The sequence below is a fragment of the Aulonocara sp. 'chitande type north' Nkhata Bay genome, unplaced genomic scaffold (assembly GCF_057382095.1).
Source record: "Aulonocara sp. 'chitande type north' Nkhata Bay isolate Kocher_YH1m ecotype deep benthic unplaced genomic scaffold, A_spYH_male_GT1.1 unmapped_scaffold_2, whole genome shotgun sequence".
In the NCBI taxonomy this organism is placed as follows: domain Eukaryota; kingdom Metazoa; phylum Chordata; class Actinopteri; order Cichliformes; family Cichlidae; genus Aulonocara; species Aulonocara sp. 'chitande type north' Nkhata Bay.
In genome coordinates, this window is record NW_028234334.1 from 1611602 (window position 1) to 1634668 (window position 23067).

General features: G+C 36.3%; 1 protein-coding gene and 3 long non-coding RNA genes across 4 annotated transcripts; all 4 read left to right on the plus strand.

The window, feature by feature from the left end:
• Positions 1-1858: 1858 nt before the first annotated feature.
• On the plus strand, positions 1859-3520 carry LOC147300759 (uncharacterized). Its single transcript, XR_015127510.1, has 3 exons — positions 1859-2392; positions 2751-2976; positions 3312-3520. It is a non-coding gene; the product is annotated as an uncharacterized LOC147300759 (long non-coding RNA).
• A 1562-nt stretch (positions 3521-5082) lies between these two features.
• On the plus strand, positions 5083-7425 carry LOC147300760 (uncharacterized). Its single transcript, XR_015127503.1, has 3 exons — positions 5083-6297; positions 6656-6881; positions 7217-7425. It is a non-coding gene; the product is annotated as an uncharacterized LOC147300760 (long non-coding RNA).
• A 2525-nt stretch (positions 7426-9950) lies between these two features.
• Positions 9951-11333, plus strand: LOC147300761 (uncharacterized). Its single transcript, XR_015127504.1, has 3 exons — positions 9951-10205; positions 10564-10789; positions 11125-11333. It is a non-coding gene; the product is annotated as an uncharacterized LOC147300761 (long non-coding RNA).
• A 6652-nt stretch (positions 11334-17985) lies between these two features.
• LOC147300762 (uncharacterized) lies at positions 17986-22804 on the plus strand. The gene is made up of 5 exons (XM_086284819.1): positions 17986-18013; positions 18113-18738; positions 18805-21433; positions 21539-22353; positions 22748-22804. Exons 1-5 carry the CDS (start codon positions 17986-17988, stop codon positions 22802-22804), a joined length of 4155 nt encoding a protein of 1384 aa, XP_086140945.1.
• Positions 22805-23067: the final 263 nt, after the last annotated feature.

Genomic DNA, 23067 nt, shown 5'->3' on the forward strand with positions numbered 1-23067 from the left:
CATGGCGTGACATCAAAGTTCGCCATGCCGCTGGGGTCACACCCTTTTGCAAAAACTCACAGTTTTCACTGTAACCCAAGACCAACTCCTTAAGGCTTTCCTGGAGAAATTTGAGGCTGCAGATGTCACCCATCACTATACTGTACCCCAAAGTGTAAAACATGACATTTCCTGTTCCCACTAGGTGGCGCTGTCCTTGATGTCAAATATGGCAGTTGAAATATGTTCAGGGGTGGAGCCTTATCATATGTGTTCACTTTGGTCAAGGTCAGAAAATGTATGACAAAATGAGAGGCAATAAGATTTTCATGGCGAGTCATCGAAATTCGCCATGGCGCCACGGCCTCATAGTATTGTGAAAACTCAAAAGCTCCGCAATTTAACATGGCACAAGGGTGTAATTGACACTGTCCAAATTTGAAGGTTATGAAATGAAACCCCAAGGAGGAGTTCGCAAAAGTTCGAGGCATGGAAATGGCAAAATTAGAGCCAAAATGTCACCTTCTCTTCCAAATGGCGGACTTCCTGTTGGGTTTGCGTCAATGGGCCCACAGACTTTTTTGTTCGTCTTGGCATGATACACATGTGTGCCAAATTTCATACATGTAGCTGAAACGATGTGGTCGTAGGGCTGCATTTAACAAGGCATAGGTGGCGCTGTAGAGCCATTTCCCAGTGCTCATATGTAAAACCATTAAAATACAAAATTTTTCACCAGACCTGGCATGTGTGCAAAATTTCATGAGTTTTTGAGCATGTTTAGGCCCTCAAAAAGGCCCTTGTTTCGCCTGAATAATAATAATAATAATAATAATAATAATAATTAAAGCTGCAAGCAGCGTTATGAGGTCCCTCGCACCCCATCGCGTCGAGCTACGCCCAACACCTACAACCAGCACCTCCGATCTCATGTCACATTGATGGAATTCATGCATTCAACCACCAGCTAACATTTCATCTCATTCAATCATGATTATAGTCGTTCCACTAGGTGGCACTCTAACCATTACTGACAAATGGCATAACAAACATTTCCGAGCTCGAGTCTCATCACGCCTGCGACCTTTGGGACATATTGGACATTTTGATTTTGAGTGACAGCAGATTACTGCTTTTTGGCGAGTGATTGAAACTCCACGTGCCACCATGACAACCCCGTTTCCCTGAACGGGGGGGGCAAGTGACACTGTTGAAAAGGTTAGACTGAGACAAAAGATCATTTGAAGTTTTTTGAATGTCCCTCATGATTTCAATAAATACCTGTGCCACTGGTTTGTAAGCCACTTTGCTTTTAGCAAACGAGAAGAGGAGAGCTTTGGATTTTAACATTCTGAGGATTCGAGGACATTATTTTAGACCACTATAACAAACATCACAAGAGATTATTTTTGAAAAACCCTGCCCTTGTGCAATTCTTGGTAAGTTTTATTTGTTGTAAATTGAATTTTATTTTTGGTGTAAAACCACATTTTAAATTTCAGTAACAGAATTTACTTTGTATTTAAGTTATTTTTTTATTGTTTGTGGGAGGGGTACCGGTGAAAAGTCTTTGGTTTGGTTTTCTGTTTTAGTGAATTTGGGCCATTAAGCCATTTTGTGGTCTTTTTTGAAAGACTGAAATCTGTGAAAGCTAGGCCGGGTAATTAGCCACTGATTTCTTATTACAAGTAAAGCACAACATGAATATAATGAAATACATGAAGTGTGGAACATTTTTGGCTGGTTTATGTGTGTTTAGCAGATTTTAAGCAGTTTGGTAACTGCTATTTCAATCATGCTTGTTTCTGCTGTCTTTGGTAGTTTTAGAAATGGTTTATATGACCATTTAGCTAAAATTATAAGGCTTCTGTGGATACTACGTGATATTTGCATGGAGGTTTTTGCATAACTCTTGAGCCACAGTACTGGTGGCTATAGAGCGTAAGAGGATAATTGTAATTTTTCACATAGCTGTGATTTGTTGTGCGTTCAATCCTTTTCTTTAAGCAAATTTGAGCAGCAGACAGCAAGAGTTGGTGAGCATTATCTTAATGTCATACATTGACTAATTTACACCTTCATTCTGGATGTGTAAAGCGCTTTGGGGTCCTTAGGGACTAGTAAAGCGATATAGAAATACAGGCCATTTACCATTTATATATATGTTTTGTGTTTTTTGAATGAATGTAATTGCATTACTGATCATTATTGTGAACTAACTACATGTTTATGTGTAAGTAAAGTCTCTTTGATGCTCTCATGTTTGTATATTGTTTGAATGTTGTGTAAAATGTAACTAATTAACCTCATACTTTATCATAAATAGAGAATGGCATATGCTTCCCCAACGAAGTTTGCTGGGATTAATGATCCTGAAGTTGAATCATTGCGTCAAGAATTTCAACTATCAACTGTAAGTAACAAATATTTCTTAAATTTTATTTATAGTGTAGAAAAATTTGTTTTTACGCTACATTACCTGTTACAGAGCTGGGCAGGATGCTGTGTTTAGTGTTTCTTGTGTTTGTTTGTTTGTTTGTTTGCTCTTTCATATAAGTCACTGTTAACCCTTGTGCCATACTGGGGCCTTTTTGGGTCCCCAGGGTGATCAACGTAAGTTTTTTAAAGGATGGCACAAGGTTAAGCTGAGACTTTTATACAGCTGTTGTTGTGATCTGGCACTACAAACATTACATTGTAGCGGCAGCATAGATTGAAGCGAATAACTGTTTTCTAATTTTGTTATGATCCAAAATATTTTGTAATTTCAGTATGCCTGCTTGGACCCAGGGGTCAGCAGAGAGGATCTATATACAAGGTGCTTGCAACTTCATGCCAAGGCAATGGACCTCTTGGTTCGGCAGGTGCGGCTCAGGCGTGCAGCCGAAAGAAAGATTTCTGTTTTAAAAGAACAGCTGGATGCTGAAAAAGAAATGCTGAATAACACTGCCCAGGAGCTGGATGCATTGCAAGCTTCGATTACATTCGCACGTGATGGTAAGTCTTAATGTATTGTTTGGATGGTATAAACAGTGAATGTTGGCTTCAGTGTCTTATTTTAAGAAATGGGACTTAGAAAAAATACTCTATGAATTACTATTGAACGACTGTCTACATACAAATAAACATGAATGCGAATTATTTATTTTAGTTTATGATAAATCATTTGGAGAAAATATTAAATCCATGATTAGTATCATGTTTTGTTTTCTTCATTTGTGATTTTATAAGGATTAGATATATGCAAATGTCTGTTTTACCCATGTATATTTGTTAAAGTTGTTTATAAATACTAACTGTCAAAAAATATTATTTGTTTTTGTTTTGTTCAGATGTGACAGAGGCCACCACTCAGACAGACGAAGACTTGTGACAGATGTTTTATAATAATGCTAAGTTTTCTTAGATTAATATATTTTTTCACATTTGACCCAAAGTGGCATGTTTTAGGTCACTTTGGGTAATTTTTAATTCAGAAATAGGTGTGGTGAGACAGTTAGTGGTAAAGACTATCAATGGCTGTCTTTTGTTTTCATGTGTGAAGGGGAAGCGGGGGGGGGGGGGGGGGGCAAACTTGAGGTCACACTGTTGAATGAATAAGTTGTAAGGCTGTGAAACCAAGGTGAGACTGAGTCTCACCTTGGTTTCTTTTGGCAAGGCCATCTTTTGGCAAGGCCAAGGGTGTGGACAACAGCTATGGAAATTAGTGTACTGCTGAATAAAGATTTTAACTACTCAATTCTTTTACAATTGCTTTATAAATACTGTGAATACTCAACTGTGAAAAATATTGTTTTGGTTTGTTTTGTACATATGTGACAGAGGACTCCAGTCAGACAGACAAAGAGTTGTGACAGATGTGTAAATATTTTATAATAAATGTTCCTGTTTTAAATTTTGGTTTTCTTTGACTGTTTATTCATCCTTATGGTATATGTGTTATTAGTTTAAATTCTACAACTCTACAAGTTTAAAAAAAAGAGATGTATGAAGACTAAGAGGAGGATGAAACTTTTTCACATTAAATGTTTAATAATAACAAGTATTGTGAATAGGAAATAAGTTTCTAACATAATTGTTTATGAATCAAGATTTATAAAACACTAGTGGTGTCACTGGTGTCATTTTGGCTTTAAAATAAAAAAAAGCGAACTTATGTTTTATGAACAATTTGATGTTTTGATAATAACTAATAACTCCTTTCAATGTCACTGATAGTTTTAAAGACATTACTATTAAAATGTATAAATTACACTTGAAAGCTGTACACTAGTTGATTGTCAGTGTTTGTAAGTTTTTCAAGCTTTCTCTTTCTTGAAAGCTACTTCATTTTCCATGTCGAATGGCTATGTTGCAACACAACAGAGAGGAGAAGCTGAAATATATTTTTTCATATTTATGTATTCTTCTCATTCTCTAGTTGTTCTATTAAGATTCCTGTATTTTGTTGATATAAACCTAAACACTATGCTATTGCACTGCCAATGTATTAAACAGAAGCTCAATATGAACAGTAAGGAACAAGACTTGCCGTTAATCCTTAGAGCTATGGAAGATTTGTGTAGATAACTCGTGCTGGTTTTTCACCAGAATGAACTATTCTTCTTTGTTTGTCATTGACATCAATGAAGATGCTAAATAACAGTCTTTTGCTACCAAATTGATTTAACCTTCGTTGTGTCTATTCGTTGTGGGCCTTTCAATGATCTAGCAGTTTGGCAGATTCAGCCTGATTAACTGACAGAAAAACACAGAGACCACACGATAAAATCCACTGCCAATTATTCCAACAGTCTTTCACCATTCTCTGATACTGTACTTCTGAAGGAACTTTGGCTTATGCTGCTTTTTCATTTGACTGTTTTGGTTTTACGATATTTCTGCTAATTTCTTATGATTTGACAGCATCAGGTACTTGCTAAGCTTTCTTACTTTTATATGCTGTCACCCACTGGGACTGTGACCTAAAGTGACCCAAAAGTTTTAGGTCACTTTGGGTAATTGTTAATTCAGAATTAGGTGTGGTGAGACAGTTGGTGGCAGAGACTATCAATGGCTGTCTTTTGTTTTCATGTGTGAAGGGCAAGCAAGGGGGGGGGGGGGCAAGTGACACTGTTGAAAAGGTTAGACTGAGACAAAAGATCATTTGAAGTTTTTTGAATGTCCCTCATGATTTCAATAAATACCTGTGCCACTGGTTTGTAAGCCACTTTGCTTTTAGCAAACGAGAAGAGGAGAGCTTTGGATTTTAACATTCTGAGGATTCGAGGACATTATTTTAGACCACTATAACAAACATCACAAGATATTATTTTTGAAAAACCCTGCCCTTGTGCAATTCTTGGTAAGTTTTATTTGTTGTAAATTGAATTTTATTTTTGGTGTAAAACCACATTTTAAATTTCAGTAACAGAATTTACTTTGTATTTAAGTTATTTTTTTATTGTTTGTGGGAGGGGTACCGGTGAAAAGTCTTTGGTTTGGTTTTCTGTTTTAGTGAATTTGGGCCATTAAGCCATTTTGTGGTCTTTTTTGAAAGACTGAAATCTGTGAAAGCTAGGCCGGGTAATTAGCCACTGATTTCTTATTACAAGTAAAGCACAACATGAATATAATGAAATACATGAAGTGTGGAACATTTTTGGCTGGTTTATGTGTGTTTAGCAGATTTTAAGCAGTTTAGTAACTGCTATTTCAATCATGCTTGTTTCTGCTGTCTTTGGTAGTTTTAGAAATGGTTTATATGACCATTTAGCTAAAATTATAAGGCTTCTGTGGATACTACGTGATATTTGCATGGAGGTTTTTGCATAACTCTTGAGCCACAGTACTGGTGGCTATAGAGCGTAAGAGGATAATTGTAATTTTTCACATAGCTGTGATTTGTTGTGCGTTCAATCCTTTTCTTTAAGCAAATTTGAGCAGCAGACAGCAAGAGTTGGTGAGCATTATCTTAATGTCATACATTGACTAATTTACACCTTCATTCTGGATGTGTAAAGCGCTTTGGGGTCCTTAGGGACTAGTAAAGCGATATAGAAATACAGGCCATTTACCATTTATATATATGTTTTGTGTTTTTTGAATGAATGTAATTGCATTACTGATCATTATTGTGAACTAACTACATGTTTATGTGTAAGTAAAGTCTCTTTGATGCTCTCATGTTTGTATATTGTTTGAATGTTGTGTAAAATGTAACTAATTAACCTCATACTTTATCATAAATAGAGAATGGCATATGCTTCCCCAACGAAGTTTGCTGGGATTAATGATCCTGAAGTTGAATCATTGCGTCAAGAATTTCAACTATCAACTGTAAGTAACAAATATTTCTTAAATTTTATTTATAGTGTAGAAAAATTTGTTTTTACGCTACATTACCTGTTACAGAGCTGGGAAGGATGCTGTGTTTAGTGTTTCTTGTGTTTGTTTGTTTGTTTGTTTGCTCTTTCATATAAGTCACTGTTAACCCTTGTGCCATACTGGGGCCTTTTTGGGTCCCCAGGGTGATCAACGTAAGTTTTTTAAAGGATGGCACAAGGTTAAGCTGAGACTTTTATACAGCTGTTGTTGTGATCTGGCACTACAAACATTACATTGTAGCGGCAGCATAGATTGAAGCGAATAACTGTTTTCTAATTTTGTTATGATCCAAAATATTTTGTAATTTCAGTATGCCTGCTTGGACCCAGGGGTCAGCAGAGAGGATCTATATACAAGGTGCTTGCAACTTCATGCCAAGGCAATGGACCTCTTGGTTCGGCAGGTGCGGCTCAGGCGTGCAGCCGAAAGAAAGATTTCTGTTTTAAAAGAACAGCTGGATGCTGAAAAAGAAATGCTGAATAACACTGCCCAGGAGCTGGATGCATTGCAAGCTTCGATTACATTCGCACGTGATGGTAAGTCTTAATGTATTGTTTGGATGGTATAAACAGTGAATGTTGGCTTCAGTGTCTTATTTTAAGAAATGGGACTTAGAAAAAATACTCTATGAATTACTATTGAACGACTGTCTACATACAAATAAACATGAATGCGAATTATTTATTTTAGTTTATGATAAATCATTTGGAGAAAATATTAAATCCATGATTAGTATCATGTTTTGTTTTCTTCATTTGTGATTTTATAAGGATTAGATATATGCAAATGTCTGTTTTACCCATGTATATTTGTTAAAGTTGTTTATAAATACTAACTGTCAAAAAATATTATTTGTTTTTGTTTTGTTCAGATGTGACAGAGGCCACCACTCAGACAGACGAAGACTTGTGACAGATGTTTTATAATAATGCTAAGTTTTCTTAGATTAATATATTTTTTCACATTTGACCCAAAGTGGCATGTTTTAGGTCACTTTGGGTAATTTTTAATTCAGAAATAGGTGTGGTGAGACAGTTAGTGGTAAAGACTATCAATGGCTGTCTTTTGTTTTCATGTGTGAAGGGGAAGCGGGGGGGGGGGGGGGGGGGGGCAAACTTGAGGTCACACTGTTGAATGAATAAGTTGTAAGGCTGTGAAACCAAGGTGAGACTGAGTCTCACCTTGGTTTCTTTTGGCAAGGCCATCTTTTGGCAAGGCCAAGGGTGTGGACAACAGCTATGGAAATTAGTGTACTGCTGAATAAAGATTTTAACTACTCAATTCTTTTACAATTGCTTTATAAATACTGTGAATACTCAACTGTGAAAAATATTGTTTTGGTTTGTTTTGTACATATGTGACAGAGGACTCCAGTCAGACAGACAAAGAGTTGTGACAGATGTGTAAATATTTTATAATAAATGTTCCTGTTTTAAATTTTGGTTTTCTTTGACTGTTTATTCATCCTTATGGTATATGTGTTATTAGTTTAAATTCTACAACTCTACAAGTTTAAAAAAAAGAGATGTATGAAGACTAAGAGGAGGATGAAACTTTTTCACATTAAATGTTTAATAATAACAAGTATTGTGAATAGGAAATAAGTTTCTAACATAATTGTTTATGAATCAAGATTTATAAAACACTAGTGGTGTCACTGGTGTCATTTTGGCTTTAAAATAAAAAAAAGCGAACTTATGTTTTATGAACAATTTGATGTTTTGATAATAACTAATAACTCCTTTCAATGTCACTGATAGTTTTAAAGACATTACTATTAAAATGTATAAATTACACTTGAAAGCTGTACACTAGTTGATTGTCAGTGTTTGTAAGTTTTTCAAGCTTTCTCTTTCTTGAAAGCTACTTCATTTTCCATGTCGAATGGCTATGTTGCAACACAACAGAGAGGAGAAGCTGAAATATATTTTTTCATATTTATGTATTCTTCTCATTCTCTAGTTGTTCTATTAAGATTCCTGTATTTTGTTGATATAAACCTAAACACTATGCTATTGCACTGCCAATGTATTAAACAGAAGCTCAATATGAACAGTAAGGAACAAGACTTGCCGTTAATCCTTAGAGCTATGGAAGATTTGTGTAGATAACTCGTGCTGGTTTTTCACCAGAATGAACTATTCTTCTTTGTTTGTCATTGACATCAATGAAGATGCTAAATAACAGTCTTTTGCTACCAAATTGATTTAACCTTCGTTGTGTCTATTCGTTGTGGGCCTTTCAATGATCTAGCAGTTTGGCAGATTCAGCCTGATTAACTGACAGAAAAACACAGAGACCACACGATAAAATCCACTGCCAATTATTCCAACAGTCTTTCACCATTCTCTGATACTGTACTTCTGAAGGAACTTTGGCTTATGCTGCTTTTTCATTTGACTGTTTTGGTTTTACGATATTTCTGCTAATTTCTTATGATTTGACAGCATCAGGTACTTGCTAAGCTTTCTTACTTTTATATGCTGTCACCCACTGGGACTGTGACCTAAAGTGACCCAAAAGTTTTAGGTCACTTTGGGTAATTGTTAATTCAGAATTAGGTGTGGTGAGACAGTTGGTGGCAGAGACTATCAATGGCTGTCTTTTGTTTTCATGTGTGAAGGGCAAGCAAGGGGGGGGGGGGGCAAGTGACACTGTTGAAAAGGTTAGACTGAGACAAAAGATCATTTGAAGTTTTTTGAATGTCCCTCATGATTTCAATAAATACCTGTGCCACTGGTTTGTAAGCCACTTTGCTTTTAGCAAACGAGAAGAGGAGAGCTTTGGATTTTAACATTCTGAGGATTCGAGGACATTATTTTAGACCACTATAACAAACATCACAAGAGATTATTTTTGAAAAACCCTGCCCTTGTGCAATTCTTGGTAAGTTTTATTTGTTGTAAATTGAATTTTATTTTTGGTGTAAAACCACATTTTAAATTTCAGTAACAGAATTTACTTTGTATTTAAGTTATTTTTTTATTGTTTGTGGGAGGGTTACCGGTGAAAAGTCTTTGGTTTGGTTTTCTGTTTTAGTGAATTTGGGCCATTAAGCCATTTTGTGGTCTTTTTTGAAAGACTGAAATCTGTGAAAGCTAGGCCGGGTAATTAGCCACTGATTTCTTATTACAAGTAAAGCACAACATGAATATAATGAAATACATGAAGTGTGGAACATTTTTGGCTGGTTTATGTGTGTTTAGCAGATTTTAAGCAGTTTAGTAACTGCTATTTCAATCATGCTTGTTTCTGCTGTCTTTGGTAGTTTTAGAAATGGTTTATATGACCATTTAGCTAAAATTATAAGGCTTCTGTGGATACTACGTGATATTTGCATGGAGGTTTTTGCATAACTCTTGAGCCACAGTACTGGTGGCTATAGAGCGTAAGAGGATAATTGTAATTTTTCACATAGCTGTGATTTGTTGTGCGTTCAATCCTTTTCTTTAAGCAAATTTGAGCAGCAGACAGCAAGAGTTGGTGAGCATTATCTTAATGTCATACATTGACTAATTTACACCTTCATTCTGGATGTGTAAAGCGCTTTGGGGTCCTTAGGGACTAGTAAAGCGATATAGAAATACAGGCCATTTACCATTTATATATATGTTTTGTGTTTTTTGAATGAATGTAATTGCATTACTGATCATTATTGTGAACTAACTACATGTTTATGTGTAAGTAAAGTCTCTTTGATGCTCTCATGTTTGTATATTGTTTGAATGTTGTGTAAAATGTAACTAATTAACCTCATACTTTATCATAAATAGAGAATGGCATATGCTTCCCCAACGAAGTTTGCTGGGATTAATGATCCTGAAGTTGAATCATTGCGTCAAGAATTTCAACTATCAACTGTAAGTAACAAATATTTCTTAAATTTTATTTATAGTGTAGAAAAATTAGTTTTTACGCTACATTACCTGTTACAGAGCTGGGAAGGATGCTGTGTTTAGTGTTTCTTGTGTTTGTTTGTTTGTTTGTTTGCTCTTTCATATAAGTCACTGTTAACCCTTGTGCCATACTGGGGCCTTTTTGGGTCCCCAGGGTGATCAACGTAAGTTTTTTAAAGGATGGCACAAGGTTAAGCTGAGACTTTTATACAGCTGTTGTTGTGATCTGGCACTACAAACATTACATTGTAGCGGCAGCATAGATTGAAGCGAATAACTGTTTTCTAATTTTGTTATGATCCAAAATATTTTGTAATTTCAGTATGCCTGCTTGGACCCAGGGGTCAGCAGAGAGGATCTATATACAAGGTGCTTGCAACTTCATGCCAAGGCAATGGACCTCTTGGTTCGGCAGGTGCGGCTCAGGCGTGCAGCCGAAAGAAAGATTTCTGTTTTAAAAGAACAGCTGGATGCTGAAAAAGAAATGCTGAATAACACTGCCCAGGAGCTGGATGCATTGCAAGCTTCGATTACATTCGCACGTGATGGTAAGTCTTAATGTATTGTTTGGATGGTATAAACAGTGAATGTTGGCTTCAGTGTCTTATTTTAAGAAATGGGACTTAGAAAAAATACTCTATGAATTACTATTGAACGACTGTCTACATACAAATAAACATGAATGCGAATTATTTATTTTAGTTTATGATAAATCATTTGGAGAAAATATTAAATCCATGATTAGTATCATGTTTTGTTTTCTTCATTTGTGATTTTATAAGGATTAGATATATGCAAATGTCTGTTTTACCCATGTATATTTGTTAAAGTTGTTTATAAATACTAACTGTCAAAAAATATTATTTGTTTTTGTTTTGTTCAGATGTGACAGAGGCCACCACTCAGACAGACGAAGACTTGTGACAGATGTTTTATAATAATGCTAAGTTTTCTTAGATTAATATATTTTTTCACATTTGACCCAAAGTGGCATGTTTTAGGTCACTTTGGGTAATTTTTAATTCAGAAATAGGTGTGGTGAGACAGTTAGTGGTAAAGACTATCAATGGCTGTCTTTTGTTTTCATGTGTGAAGGGGAAGCGGGGGGGGGGGGGCAAACTTGAGGTCACACTGTTGAATGAATAAGTTGTAAGGCTGTGAAACCAAGGTGAGACTGAGTCTCACCTTGGTTTCTTTTGGCAAGGCCATCTTTTGGCAAGGCCAAGGGTGTGGACAACAGCTATGGAAATTAGTGTACTGCTGAATAAAGATTTTAACTACTCAATTCTTTTACAATTGCTTTATAAATACTGTGAATACTCAACTGTGAAAAATATTGTTTTGGTTTGTTTTGTACATATGTGACAGAGGACTCCAGTCAGACAGACAAAGAGTTGTGACAGATGTGTAAATATTTTATAATAAATGTTCCTGTTTTAAATTTTGGTTTTCTTTGACTGTTTATTCATCCTTATGGTATATGTGTTATTAGTTTAAATTCTACAACTCTACAAGTTTAAAAAAAAGAGATGTATGAAGACTAAGAGGAGGATGAAACTTTTTCACATTAAATGTTTAATAATAACAAGTATTGTGAATAGGAAATAAGTTTCTAACATAATTGTTTATGAATCAAGATTTATAAAACACTAGTGGTGTCACTGGTGTCATTTTGGCTTTAAAATAAAAAAAAGCGAACTTATGTTTTATGAACAATTTGATGTTTTGATAATAACTAATAACTCCTTTCAATGTCACTGATAGTTTTAAAGACATTACTATTAAAATGTATAAATTACACTTGAAAGCTGTACACTAGTTGATTGTCAGTGTTTGTAAGTTTTTCAAGCTTTCTCTTTCTTGAAAGCTACTTCATTTTCCATGTCGAATGGCTATGTTGCAACACAACAGAGAGGAGAAGCTGAAATATATTTTTTCATATTTATGTATTCTTCTCATTCTCTAGTTGTTCTATTAAGATTCCTGTATTTTGTTGATATAAACCTAAACACTATGCTATTGCACTGCCAATGTATTAAACAGAAGCTCAATATGAACAGTAAGGAACAAGACTTGCCGTTAATCCTTAGAGCTATGGAAGATTTGTGTAGATAACTCGTGCTGGTTTTTCACCAGAATGAACTATTCTTCTTTGTTTGTCATTGACATCAATGAAGATGCTAAATAACAGTCTTTTGCTACCAAATTGATTTAACCTTCGTTGTGTCTATTCGTTGTGGGCCTTTCAATGATCTAGCAGTTTGGCAGATTCAGCCTGATTAACTGACAGAAAAACACAGAGACCACACGATAAAATCCACTGCCAATTATTCCAACAGTCTTTCACCATTCTCTGATACTGTACTTCTGAAGGAACTTTGGCTTATGCTGCTTTTTCATTTGACTGTTTTGGTTTTACGATATTTCTGCTAATTTCTTATGATTTGACAGCATCAGGTACTTGCTAAGCTTTCTTACTTTTATATGCTGTCACCCACTGGGACTGTGACCTAAAGTGACCCAAAAGTTTTAGGTCACTTTGGGTAATTGTTAATTCAGAATTAGGTGTGGTGAGACAGTTGGTGGCAGAGACTATCAATGGCTGTCTTTTGTTTTCATGTGTGAAGGGCAAGCAAGGGGGGGCAAGTGACACTGTTGAAAAGGTTAGACTGAGACAAAAGATTGAATTGTGTCTTTTGGCAAAGCCAAGGGTGTGGACAACAGCTATGAAAATTAGTGTACTGCTGAATAAAGGTTTTAACTACTCAAGGGAAAAAAGGTGTTGAGTACTGTTTATTGCATTGTAACTTCACTGGTTACTTTGTGACAGTCCCTCCCCTGTTGGCTTCTGTGATTGGATCATTTGAAGTTTTTTGAATGTCCCTCATGATTTCAATAAATACCTGTGCCACTGGTTTGTAAGCCACTTTGCTTTTAGCAAACGAGAAGAGGAGAGCTTTGGATTTTAACATTCTGAGGATTCGAGGACATTATTTTAGACCACTATAACAAACATCACAAGAGATTATTTTTGAAAAACCCTGCCCTTGTGCAATTCTTGGTAAGTTTTATTTGTTGTAAATTGAATTTTATTTTTGGTGTAAAACCACATTTTAAATTTCAGTAACAGAATTTACTTTGTATTTAAGTTATTTTTTTATTGTTTGTGGGAGGGTTACCGGTGAAAAGTCTTTGGTTTGGTTTTCTGTTTTAGTGAATTTGGGCCATTAAGCCATTTTGTGGTCTTTTTTGAAAGACTGAAATCTGTGAAAGCTAGGCCGGGTAATTAGCCACTGATTTCTTATTACAAGTAAAGCACAACATGAATATAATGAAATACATGAAGTGTGGAACATTTTTGGCTGGTTTATGTGTGTTTAGCAGATTTTAAGCAGTTTAGTAATTGCTATTTCAATCATGCTTGTTTCTGCTGTCTTTGGTAGTTTTAGAAATGGTTTATATGACCATTTAGCTAAAATTATAAGGCTTCTGTGGATACTACGTGATATTTGCATGGAGGTTTTTGCATAACTCTTGAGCCACAGTACTGGTGGCTATAGAGCGTAAGAGGATAATTGTAATTTTTCACATAGCTGTGATTTGTTGTGCGTTCATTGTGAGTTGTTAAATTTGCATCATGCTAATTATGCAGGTATTGAGAAAATTTTGTTATTGTCTCACATTTATTTTAGCCTTGTGAATCTGATGTTTAATTATTTTTGGTAGGTGCACAGGTATAGATTTTAACCTGAGCATAACTGGTCATTAAAAAAACCATGCCATTTATGGGTGGGGTTTTGTCTTTGTCACAATTTTAATTGCTAGGGTTAAGGTTTCTTTATTTCTGTTTCAGTCTGAAAATGACCTTTTTCTGATCTTATGTCAATAATGTTTAATTGTACAATATCTTTTTTGTATTAGGAGATCAAACTTCCTAAGGGACATCACGTACAGATACTTCAGAAGGCTTGCTGTGAACTTTCAGCAGAACAGCTGGATTTGGTGTGAACCAAGGTAAGTTATTAAAAATGCTGACTATAGCCTTACATGCTTGAGGTTTTAACAAGGGTTTTTTGACGTTTTTTGATGCTTCCTGTTAAGAGCAAAAAGTGGAAAGAGAAGGTTTAAAAAATGTTCTCCAGTATTGTTCAGTGGGTTGTTAAGTAGTCGTTCAGTGGGCTATTCAGTCGTTTGTTCAGTCAATGGTAGGGGGGGTGAGATTCTAATCTCAATGCACTCACCCCCCCCCCCCCACCCCCCCCCCCCCCACATCACTTGTATAAGTTAATAGTGTGGAGAATCTCATAAAGCCTTTAGGCAATCAAATGTAAATGACAATATTTATGAGTGTCTTAAGTTTTAAAATGGTCAGGTTTGATTTGAACATGACTGGAAGGTCATGTTCCACCCCCTTACTTTCACCATTCTCTGATACTGTACTTCTGAAGGAACTTTGGCTTATGCAGCTTTTTCATTTGACTGTTTTGGTTTTACGATATTTCTGCTAATTTCTTATGATTTGACAGCATCAGGTACTTGCTAAGCTTTCTTACTTTTATATGCTGTCATGGTCCTGGGTCGAGTGACCCAGTGTTTGAGTTTTTTGTATCTTTTGTATTCATTTGTGCCTTAGCTTAGTTCACCAAGTTAATTTCTAGATTGCTGTTTAGTCCTGTTTCTTAGTTGTTTGTGTCATCTCCCCCTGTACTCAGTGTCCCTAGTTCATGTGTCAAGTCTGCGTGGTTATGTTTAGTTCATGTCATGCCTAATCTCCATGTTTACCGTTTTACTTTGTAAGTTTGTGTCTAATGTCAGTGTATGTAGTTTCACCCTCCCTCCACACATTCTCCATTCGGTCAGCCACTAATTGTTAATTCAGAATTAGGTGTGGTGAGACAGTTAGTGGCAGAGACTATCAACTGATGTCTTTTGTTTTCATGTGTGAAGGGCAAGCAAGGGGGGGGGGGCAAGTGACACTGTTGAAAAGGTTAGACTGAGACAAAAGATTGAATTGTGTCTTTTGGCAAAGCCAAGGGTGTGGACAACAGCTATGAAAATTAGTGTACTGCTGAATAAAGGTTTTAACTAGTCAAGGGAAAAAAGGTGTTGAGTACTGTTTATTGCATTGTAACTTCACTGGTTACTTTGTGACAGTCCCTCCCCTGTTGGCTTCTGTGATTGGATCATTTGAAGTTTTTTGAATGTCCCTCATGATTTCAATAAATACCTGTGCCACTGGTTTGTAAGCCACTTTGCTTTTAGCAAACGAGAAGAGGAGAGCTTTGGATTTTAACATTCTGAGGATTCGAGGACATTATTTTAGACCACTATAACAAACATCACAAGAGATTATTTTTGAAAAACCCTGCCCTTGTGCAATTCTTGGTAAGTTTTATTTGTTGTAAATTGAATTTTATTTTTGGTGTAAAACCACATTTTAAATTTCAGTAACAGAATTTACTTTGTATTTAAGTTATTTTTTTATTGTTTGTGGGAGGGTTACCGGTGAAAAGTCTTTGGTTTGGTTTTCTGTTTTAGTGAATTTGGGCCATTAAGCCATTTTGTGGTCTTTTTTGAAAGACTGAAATCTGTGAAAGCTAGGCCGGGTAATTAGCCACTGATTTCTTATTACAAGTAAAGCACAACATGAATATAATGAAATACATGAAGTGTGGAACATTTTTGGCTGGTTTATGTGTGTTTAGCAGATTTTAAGCAGTTTAGTAATTGCTATTTCAATCATGCTTGTTTCTGCTGTCTTTGGTAGTTTTAGAAATGGTTTATATGACCATTTAGCTAAAATTATAAGGCTTCTGTGGATACTACGTGATATTTGCATGGAGGTTTTTGCATAACTCTTGAGCCACAGTACTGGTGGCTATAGAGCGTAAGAGGATAATTGTAATTTTTCACATAGCTGTGATTTGTTGTGCGTTCATTGTGAGTTGTTAAATTTGCATCATGCTAATTATGCAGGTATTGAGAAAATTTTGTTATTGTCTCACATTTATTTTAGCCTTGTGAATCTGATGTTTAATTATTTTTGGTAGGTGCACAGGTATAGATTTTAACCTGAGCATAACTGGTCATTAAAAAAACCATGCCATTTATGGGTGGGGTTTTGTCTTTGTCACAATTTTAATTGCTAGGGTTAAGGTTTCTTTATTTCTGTTTCAGTCTGAAAATGACCTTTTTCTGATCTTATGTCAATAATGTTTAATTGTACAATATCTTTTTTGTATTAGGAGATCAAACTTCCTAAGGGACATCACGTACAGATACTTCAGAAGGCTTGCTGTGAACTTTCAGCAGAACAGCTGGATTTGGTGTGAACCAAGGTAAGTTATTAAAAATGCTGACTATAGCCTTACATGCTTGAGGTTTTAACAAGGGTTTTTTGACGTTTTTTGATGCTTCCTGTTAAGAGCAAAAAGTGGAAAGAGAAGGTTTAAAAAATGTTCTCCAGTATTGTTCAGTGGGTCGTTAAGTAGTCGTTCAGTGGGCTATTCAGTCGTTTGTTCAGTCAATGGCAGGGGGGGTGAGATTCTAATCTCAATGCACTCACCCCCCCCCCCCCCCCCCCACATCACTTGTATAAGTTAATAGTGTGGAGAATCTCATAAAGCCTTTAGGCAATCAAATGTAAATGACAATATTTATGAGTGTCTTAAGTTTTAAAATGGTCAGGTTTGATTTGAACATGACTGGAAGGTCATGTTCCACCCCCTTACTTTAGTGTTCGTAGTCATAATAGAGATTGACAGACCACATGACTTTCATGCATTGCATGCCGGGCACTAGTGGCATAACAATTAAAGCAATGCATCAAATGCAAGCATTTGCAGCACCGCAAAACGTTCATTCTCCGGTTCTAATACCTTCTTGCTTTTACTTTGCCCCCCAAAAGAGGTATGTACAAAAACGAAGGAGAATAATACCGCTCCGTACAAAGACAAACTTGATGAAAAGTCAAAGAAAAGATACGAGGAAAAAAATCAAAAGAGTGAAAGGGTTAGACCCTTACGAGCACACAGAGTGGACAAAAGAGTTAGCGAGAGCCCAACTTTCACCACGCTCAAATTGATAATCATACGGTTCTTGGAGTGAGTGCATACACTCATGAAGTTTTTAGTAACTTCAGGTCACTTTAACAAGCCCAGGTCTAGTTTACCGACAGATGGGTACAGGACCTTGAAATGCACCGTGTAGAATGAAAGACCATCGTACGTATCATAAGTTTACCAGTCTCACAAATCGTCTTCATAAATACACATTCGTTAACCATTTATTAATAGGACCTTTAAGCTCAACGGTAATTAATTAGTAGTGGAAATATTTTCTGGTTCATTACAGAAATGTAGCAGTGACAATAATATTGTATGCTGTAATCGTACTGCGCAATTAGTGATACAAAAAAAAAGTTTTATCCTGTGAATAAAAGTATATGTTTTTGTTAATGTACCATGGTAATAAAAGAAACGAAACGCAATATTGTGTCAGGACAATTCAGTATTTATGCACAATAAACACAGGCGCATAGCGCGACAATTTCTGTTCAGCGCCAGACTTGCTTGTAACCTATATCAACAATTCTGTTATGAAGAATGACATATTAGCTACTACAAAACACTGACCTTTGTGTAAATGCTTGGAGCAAACTAACATGTGAGCTGGAGTGTGGATGTTTGTTTAATATATTTTTTTTCTCTTTTTATTGTAGATGCCAAGAAAAAAGGGTTTTCGCATGCGGCGCACACCAAGAATCACCTCTGGTAAGTCCAATGCTAACCCAAATGTTTGCATTTGTGCAGAGAAGTTGCAAGCATCCATTGTTGCTGGGACTGCTGTTCAATGTGCACCATCCACTTCAGATGTGAATGCCTTAATTGCCTGCAGTGTTGTGGCTGCAATCAAGCATATGATAGCTCCAGTGTGTACATGGAAACCAGAGGATGTTGATGATATATGTGTAGAGGGGTGCCAGTTAGGTAGGTATATAGCTAAGGCAAGACAGGACATTGGCAGCAAGCATAGCGTTTGCAGGCTGATTGGGCAGCACACTGTGTTTGGCCAAAGATGGAAAGTTGATATTGGCCCGCCAGTTTACATAGATTTTGGGCTGTCGGAAGGGGAAGCTGTGTTGTATGAAAAGCTGCAGGAACATCTGTTGAGGGATGGCATGTGTCTGTTGGATCTTCACACTGCAGTTAGTGTCATCATTCATCACAAGAATTATTTTGTTGTTGTTGATTGTGGCACACGTAATGCAGCTGGGCTGGCATCTGAGATTGGCACAGCTGTGGCTGTTTTTAACACATGCCTTGACGACCTGATGCTTCACATCAGAAATTTACAGACGTCTTTAGATGCACAATGGTATGCTGTTAGCAGCATTTCTGTGCAGGCAGGTCAAGTTGATGTTGACGTGGAGAGCAGTGCAGTGTTTGTGGACAGGGATGTTGACACGAATCTTACAGCTAAAGTTGATAACACTTCTGTCAACCTTGAAACTGTTAATGCTGTCACGGGAGTTGGAGCAGAGGATAGCTGTTGCATTATAAAGAGTGTGAGAGGATCATTTCACCAGGCTGATGATCGATTTAAATATGGAGGAGTTCAGTGTATGGCTATAGGTCTGGTTAGCCTGGCAAAACATAAAGTTGATAGCGTCTTTTCATGGGAGACAAAAGTTCTTGACAGAGTTGTAGTTTTAGGTGACCTTTTGTACACCAATTTGAGAGACGGCAACATGATAAGCAACTCATCCAGTGTGTTGTGTGTCCCTGATTTGCCTAAAAAGTATTGTATTGATGGGCAAAACTTTGAGTTTGAGTATGGAGATTTTGTCAGTGGGGATGTTGATGTGCTTGAAGGGGAACTCATTGAGAATGGTGTCTACACTACCCTGCAGACTGGGCTGCAAAAGATCTGTGCCATGTATAATACATGTCTTCTGACATTGTGTGGCAGTACATGTGCAGTCATTTCTGAGAATGGACAATATGCACTAGTTGATTCTCATGCACGCAGTGCTGTGGGTTTGGTCAGTGAGCAGGGAAGAAGTGTTGTTTTGTGCTTCAGGTCACTTGAAGATGTGGTCAGACACATCTGCCAGCTGGCAACGGGCCTGAGTCAGAAGCAAAAGCCTTTTGAAGTAGCTGGTGTTTGTGTTAGGTACCTTATGGTGTCTGATAGTGCCACACCCAAAGACAGTTGTGAAAAAACGTGCAAAACCTTTACACCAGAATCAAGTTGTGATTCAATCCAGAATGAACCAAACATCAGTGATGTTATCATCGTGGAGTCTTTAATAGAGGCAGAGAGTTGCAAAATGTCTGGAAAGACCTTGAGTTGTTCTGAGTATAATTTGGGGTTATTATGTAATGATGCAACAAGAAAGCGCAAGATTTCAGTGGGTCACAGTGAAGCTAAGAAGTTAAAACAGTATGATGTGTCTCAGGTGAATTCAGATGTTGAATTTGTTAGTGAAGTGACAAACAACAAGCTGGTGTTTAGTCCCATTTCTGAGTGGGTTTGTCAGGCTTTGTGCACACAGTTAAATGTGGAGTTTGAAAAAATTAGTGTACCAGCGTCTACATGTGTTGGTTTGTTAGGTGTTCCATGCAAAAATGAAAGTATAGTGGCTGATGGGAACTGTTTCTTCAGAGCTATTTCTCAGGTTGTGACTGGCACACAAAAGCACCATCGCAAGATAAGACTTGCCATTGTGAAAGAGTTGGAGAGGAATGCTGCAATATATAGAAATATTTTAAGATCAGAGTATTCAACAGTTGCAGACTACATTCAGAAATCTAAAATGAGAAATGTTAACAGCTGGGCTACAGAAGTTGAAATCCAAGCAACTGCTAATTGTTTAGGAGTTGATGTATTTACATTTCATGATGAGCGTTGGCTAAAATATGGCTGTAATGGCAAGCTTTTGTCAGAAAAGGGAATCTATTTAGAAAATCGTCATGGGAATCATTATGAGACGGTGGTCTGTGTTCATAAGCCTCAACTGCAGACCTGTTATGGCTACTGCAAAATCAGTGCATCTGTTATCAAAGGATACAGCACTAGGTTAAAGAGTAAGGATAGTTTTTTTTTTGACAAAACACAGGATCACACATTTTGTGCAGATGAAGTAGTGTTAGATACACATGCTGATGGTGAGGTTTTGAATGACGCAAGTCAGTTTAGCTTCAGTCCCATTTCCAATGGAGTTGCACAAAGTTTATGCTATAAATTTAATGTTGACTTTCAGAAGCAGGATAACAAAGTTCACACTGTTTATGGTCATTTAGGTGTTGTTTGTAAAACAAATAAGGTTATAGAGGACAGCAATAGTTTCTTTAGGGCTTTATCTGAAGTAATCAGTGGTTCTGAGAAAAGTCATAGAAAAATAAGGCTTGCTGTTTTGAAGTATATGGAAAACAATGGTGAAGAGCACATGAAGTTCGTGGTAAAAGATTATGTTTCAATATCTGAGTATATTTCAAAGTCACAAATGAAGTATGTTGGGAATCCTGCTACTGACACAGAATTTCAGGCTGCAGCAAATGCTTTTGGATTGGACATATTTATGTTTAATGGAGATAAATGGCACAAGTATAGCTGCACAAGTACAGATACCACAAATGAAGGGATATACTTGAAATGTGAAAATAGTCATTTTGTGCCAGTAATTTGTGTGCAACATTTTAATAAGGAGGGTTGTTTTGGTTTATGCAGAGCGACTAATTTATCTACACCACAGCACATGTGTAGAGGAAAAACAAAAGAAGCAATGAAGGATACATTAAATATATGTAGTTCATCAACTAAACATATGGTTTCTAAGCATTCAAAAAAGAAAAAGTATTTTAAAAATCAAATTGCATACCAAGTAAATGCATTACATAAGGAAAAGGTGAAGGCAAGGAGCATAAAAAAATATCAAAAAGATTTGTTGCATAGGCAAAAGGTAAAAGAAATAAGCACCTGGAAATATGAGCAAAATGTATCTCACAAAGAAAAGGTTAAAGAAATGAGCATCAGGAAATACAAGCAAAATGTATCTCATAAAGAAAAGGTTAAAGAAATGAGCATCAGGAAATACAAGCAAAATGTATCTCATAAAGAAAAGGTTAAAGAAATGAGCATCAGGAAATACAAGCAAAATGTATCTCATAGAGAAAAGGTTAAAGAAATGAGCATCGGGAAATACAAGCAAAATGTATCTCATAAAGAAAAGCTAAAAGAAATCAGTATAAGGAAATACAAATTAAATGAGTTGCATAGGCAAAATTTAAAAGCAGTAAGTTTTAAAAAGTATCATGGAAATCTAGAATATAAAAGGCGTGCTATTGCTGGTGTCAGCTTGAAAAGGCAGCAAAGGAAAGAAAAGGGAGAGCAGTTTGATTTTGTGATGACAAATTTTTTAGATAAAATAAAAGATGGACCAGATTTTGTTTGCTGTGTCTGCCATAGGTTGTTATTTAGACATCAGGTGTTACATTGTCAAAAAAACTATTATAACAAAACTAAAACTGCAGCACTGATTGCAGAAAAATGTTTAACTGAAGACTATTTACACAAATGTAATAAAGATTGTACAAATCCATGTCACTGGTTGGAGACAGTTAAAGCTAAACTATGGATCTGTTATACATGCCATTATAAAATTAATAAAAATGAAGTTCCTCCAGAGTCTGTAAAAAACCATTTAGAAGTTCATCCCATTCCACCTGAATTGGCATGTTTAAATAGCTTAGAACAACATTTAATAGCTTTACATATACCATTTATGAAAATGCTAGCCTTACCTAAGGGTGGACAAAATGGAGTACATGGACCAGTGACATGTGTACCAGCAAACATTGTGGAAACCACCAATGTCTTACCCCGTTCTAGCATGGAAGGATCTTTATTACCAGTAAAGCTAAAGCGCAAGTTAACTTACAAAGGCCACTATCAATACCAGTTTGTTGACACTATCCACATAAGACAGGCTTTACAATATTTAAAAGAGTCAAATGTGCATTATAAAGATGTAGAATTCAATGAAAGTTGGCAAAATCAGTTTTGTATGCATCAAGAGGAAGCTGTGGAAGAGGAGAGTGATAAAAATGCAGTAAGCGGTGTTATATCTTCAAATGTTGATGACGAGCTTTTACATGACAGACAGCAGCACTGTATGTTTCAGGACACATGTCTCATGCCTGTTGATATTGGTCAGGAAGCACTAGATCAATATTTTACTAACATATTAAATCTAGCTCCAGCAGAAGGGAATAATCCTGTAAAATTACTTTCTGATCATGCAAATGAAGCCAAATGTTTCCCAGTGTTATTTCCAAAGGGGGTGAATACATATCATGAAAACAGAGAGAAGCGTTTGACACTGTCCCGTTATTTTAATAACCGGATTTTACATGCTGATGGCAGGTTTGCACAAAATGTTGAATATATCTTTTTTGCTCAGTATATGTCTGAGATTGAACAGGTTATCTCTAATGTGTCAATAGCATTGCGAAAAGGAAAAGGTGATTGTACATATCAGAATGTTAGCCATGAGTTGTTGAAAGATGAAGAGTCTTTGAAGAAGTTGTTGGAGTTTGATGATGGGTACCGTTTTCTTAAACCTATTAGAGGTACTCCAGCTTTTTGGCAGGCAGCACAGCGTGACCTCTTAGCTTGTGTTCGTCAGCTTGGTATACCCACTTGGTTTTGTTCATTTTCGTCAGCTGACATGCGATGGACAAATCTTCTTTATAGTATTTTGAAACAGCAAGGTAGAACAGAAACAGTTGAACAGTTAGAGTGGGCAGACAGGTGTGATCTGCTG

Excerpts from the sequence above, each read along its gene's own strand:
- LOC147300762 (XM_086284819.1), top strand. The coding sequence starts at position 17,986 with ATGCGGCGCACACCAAGAATCACCTCTG. Across the intron at positions 18,014-18,112 it reads CACACCAAGAATCACCTCTG|ATGTGAATGCCTTAATTGCC; the intron begins GTAAGTCCAATG and ends CATCCACTTCAG. Across the intron at positions 22,354-22,747 it reads AGGAGAGTGATAAAAATGCA|CATTGCGAAAAGGAAAAGGT; the intron begins GTAAGCGGTGTT and ends ATGTGTCAATAG.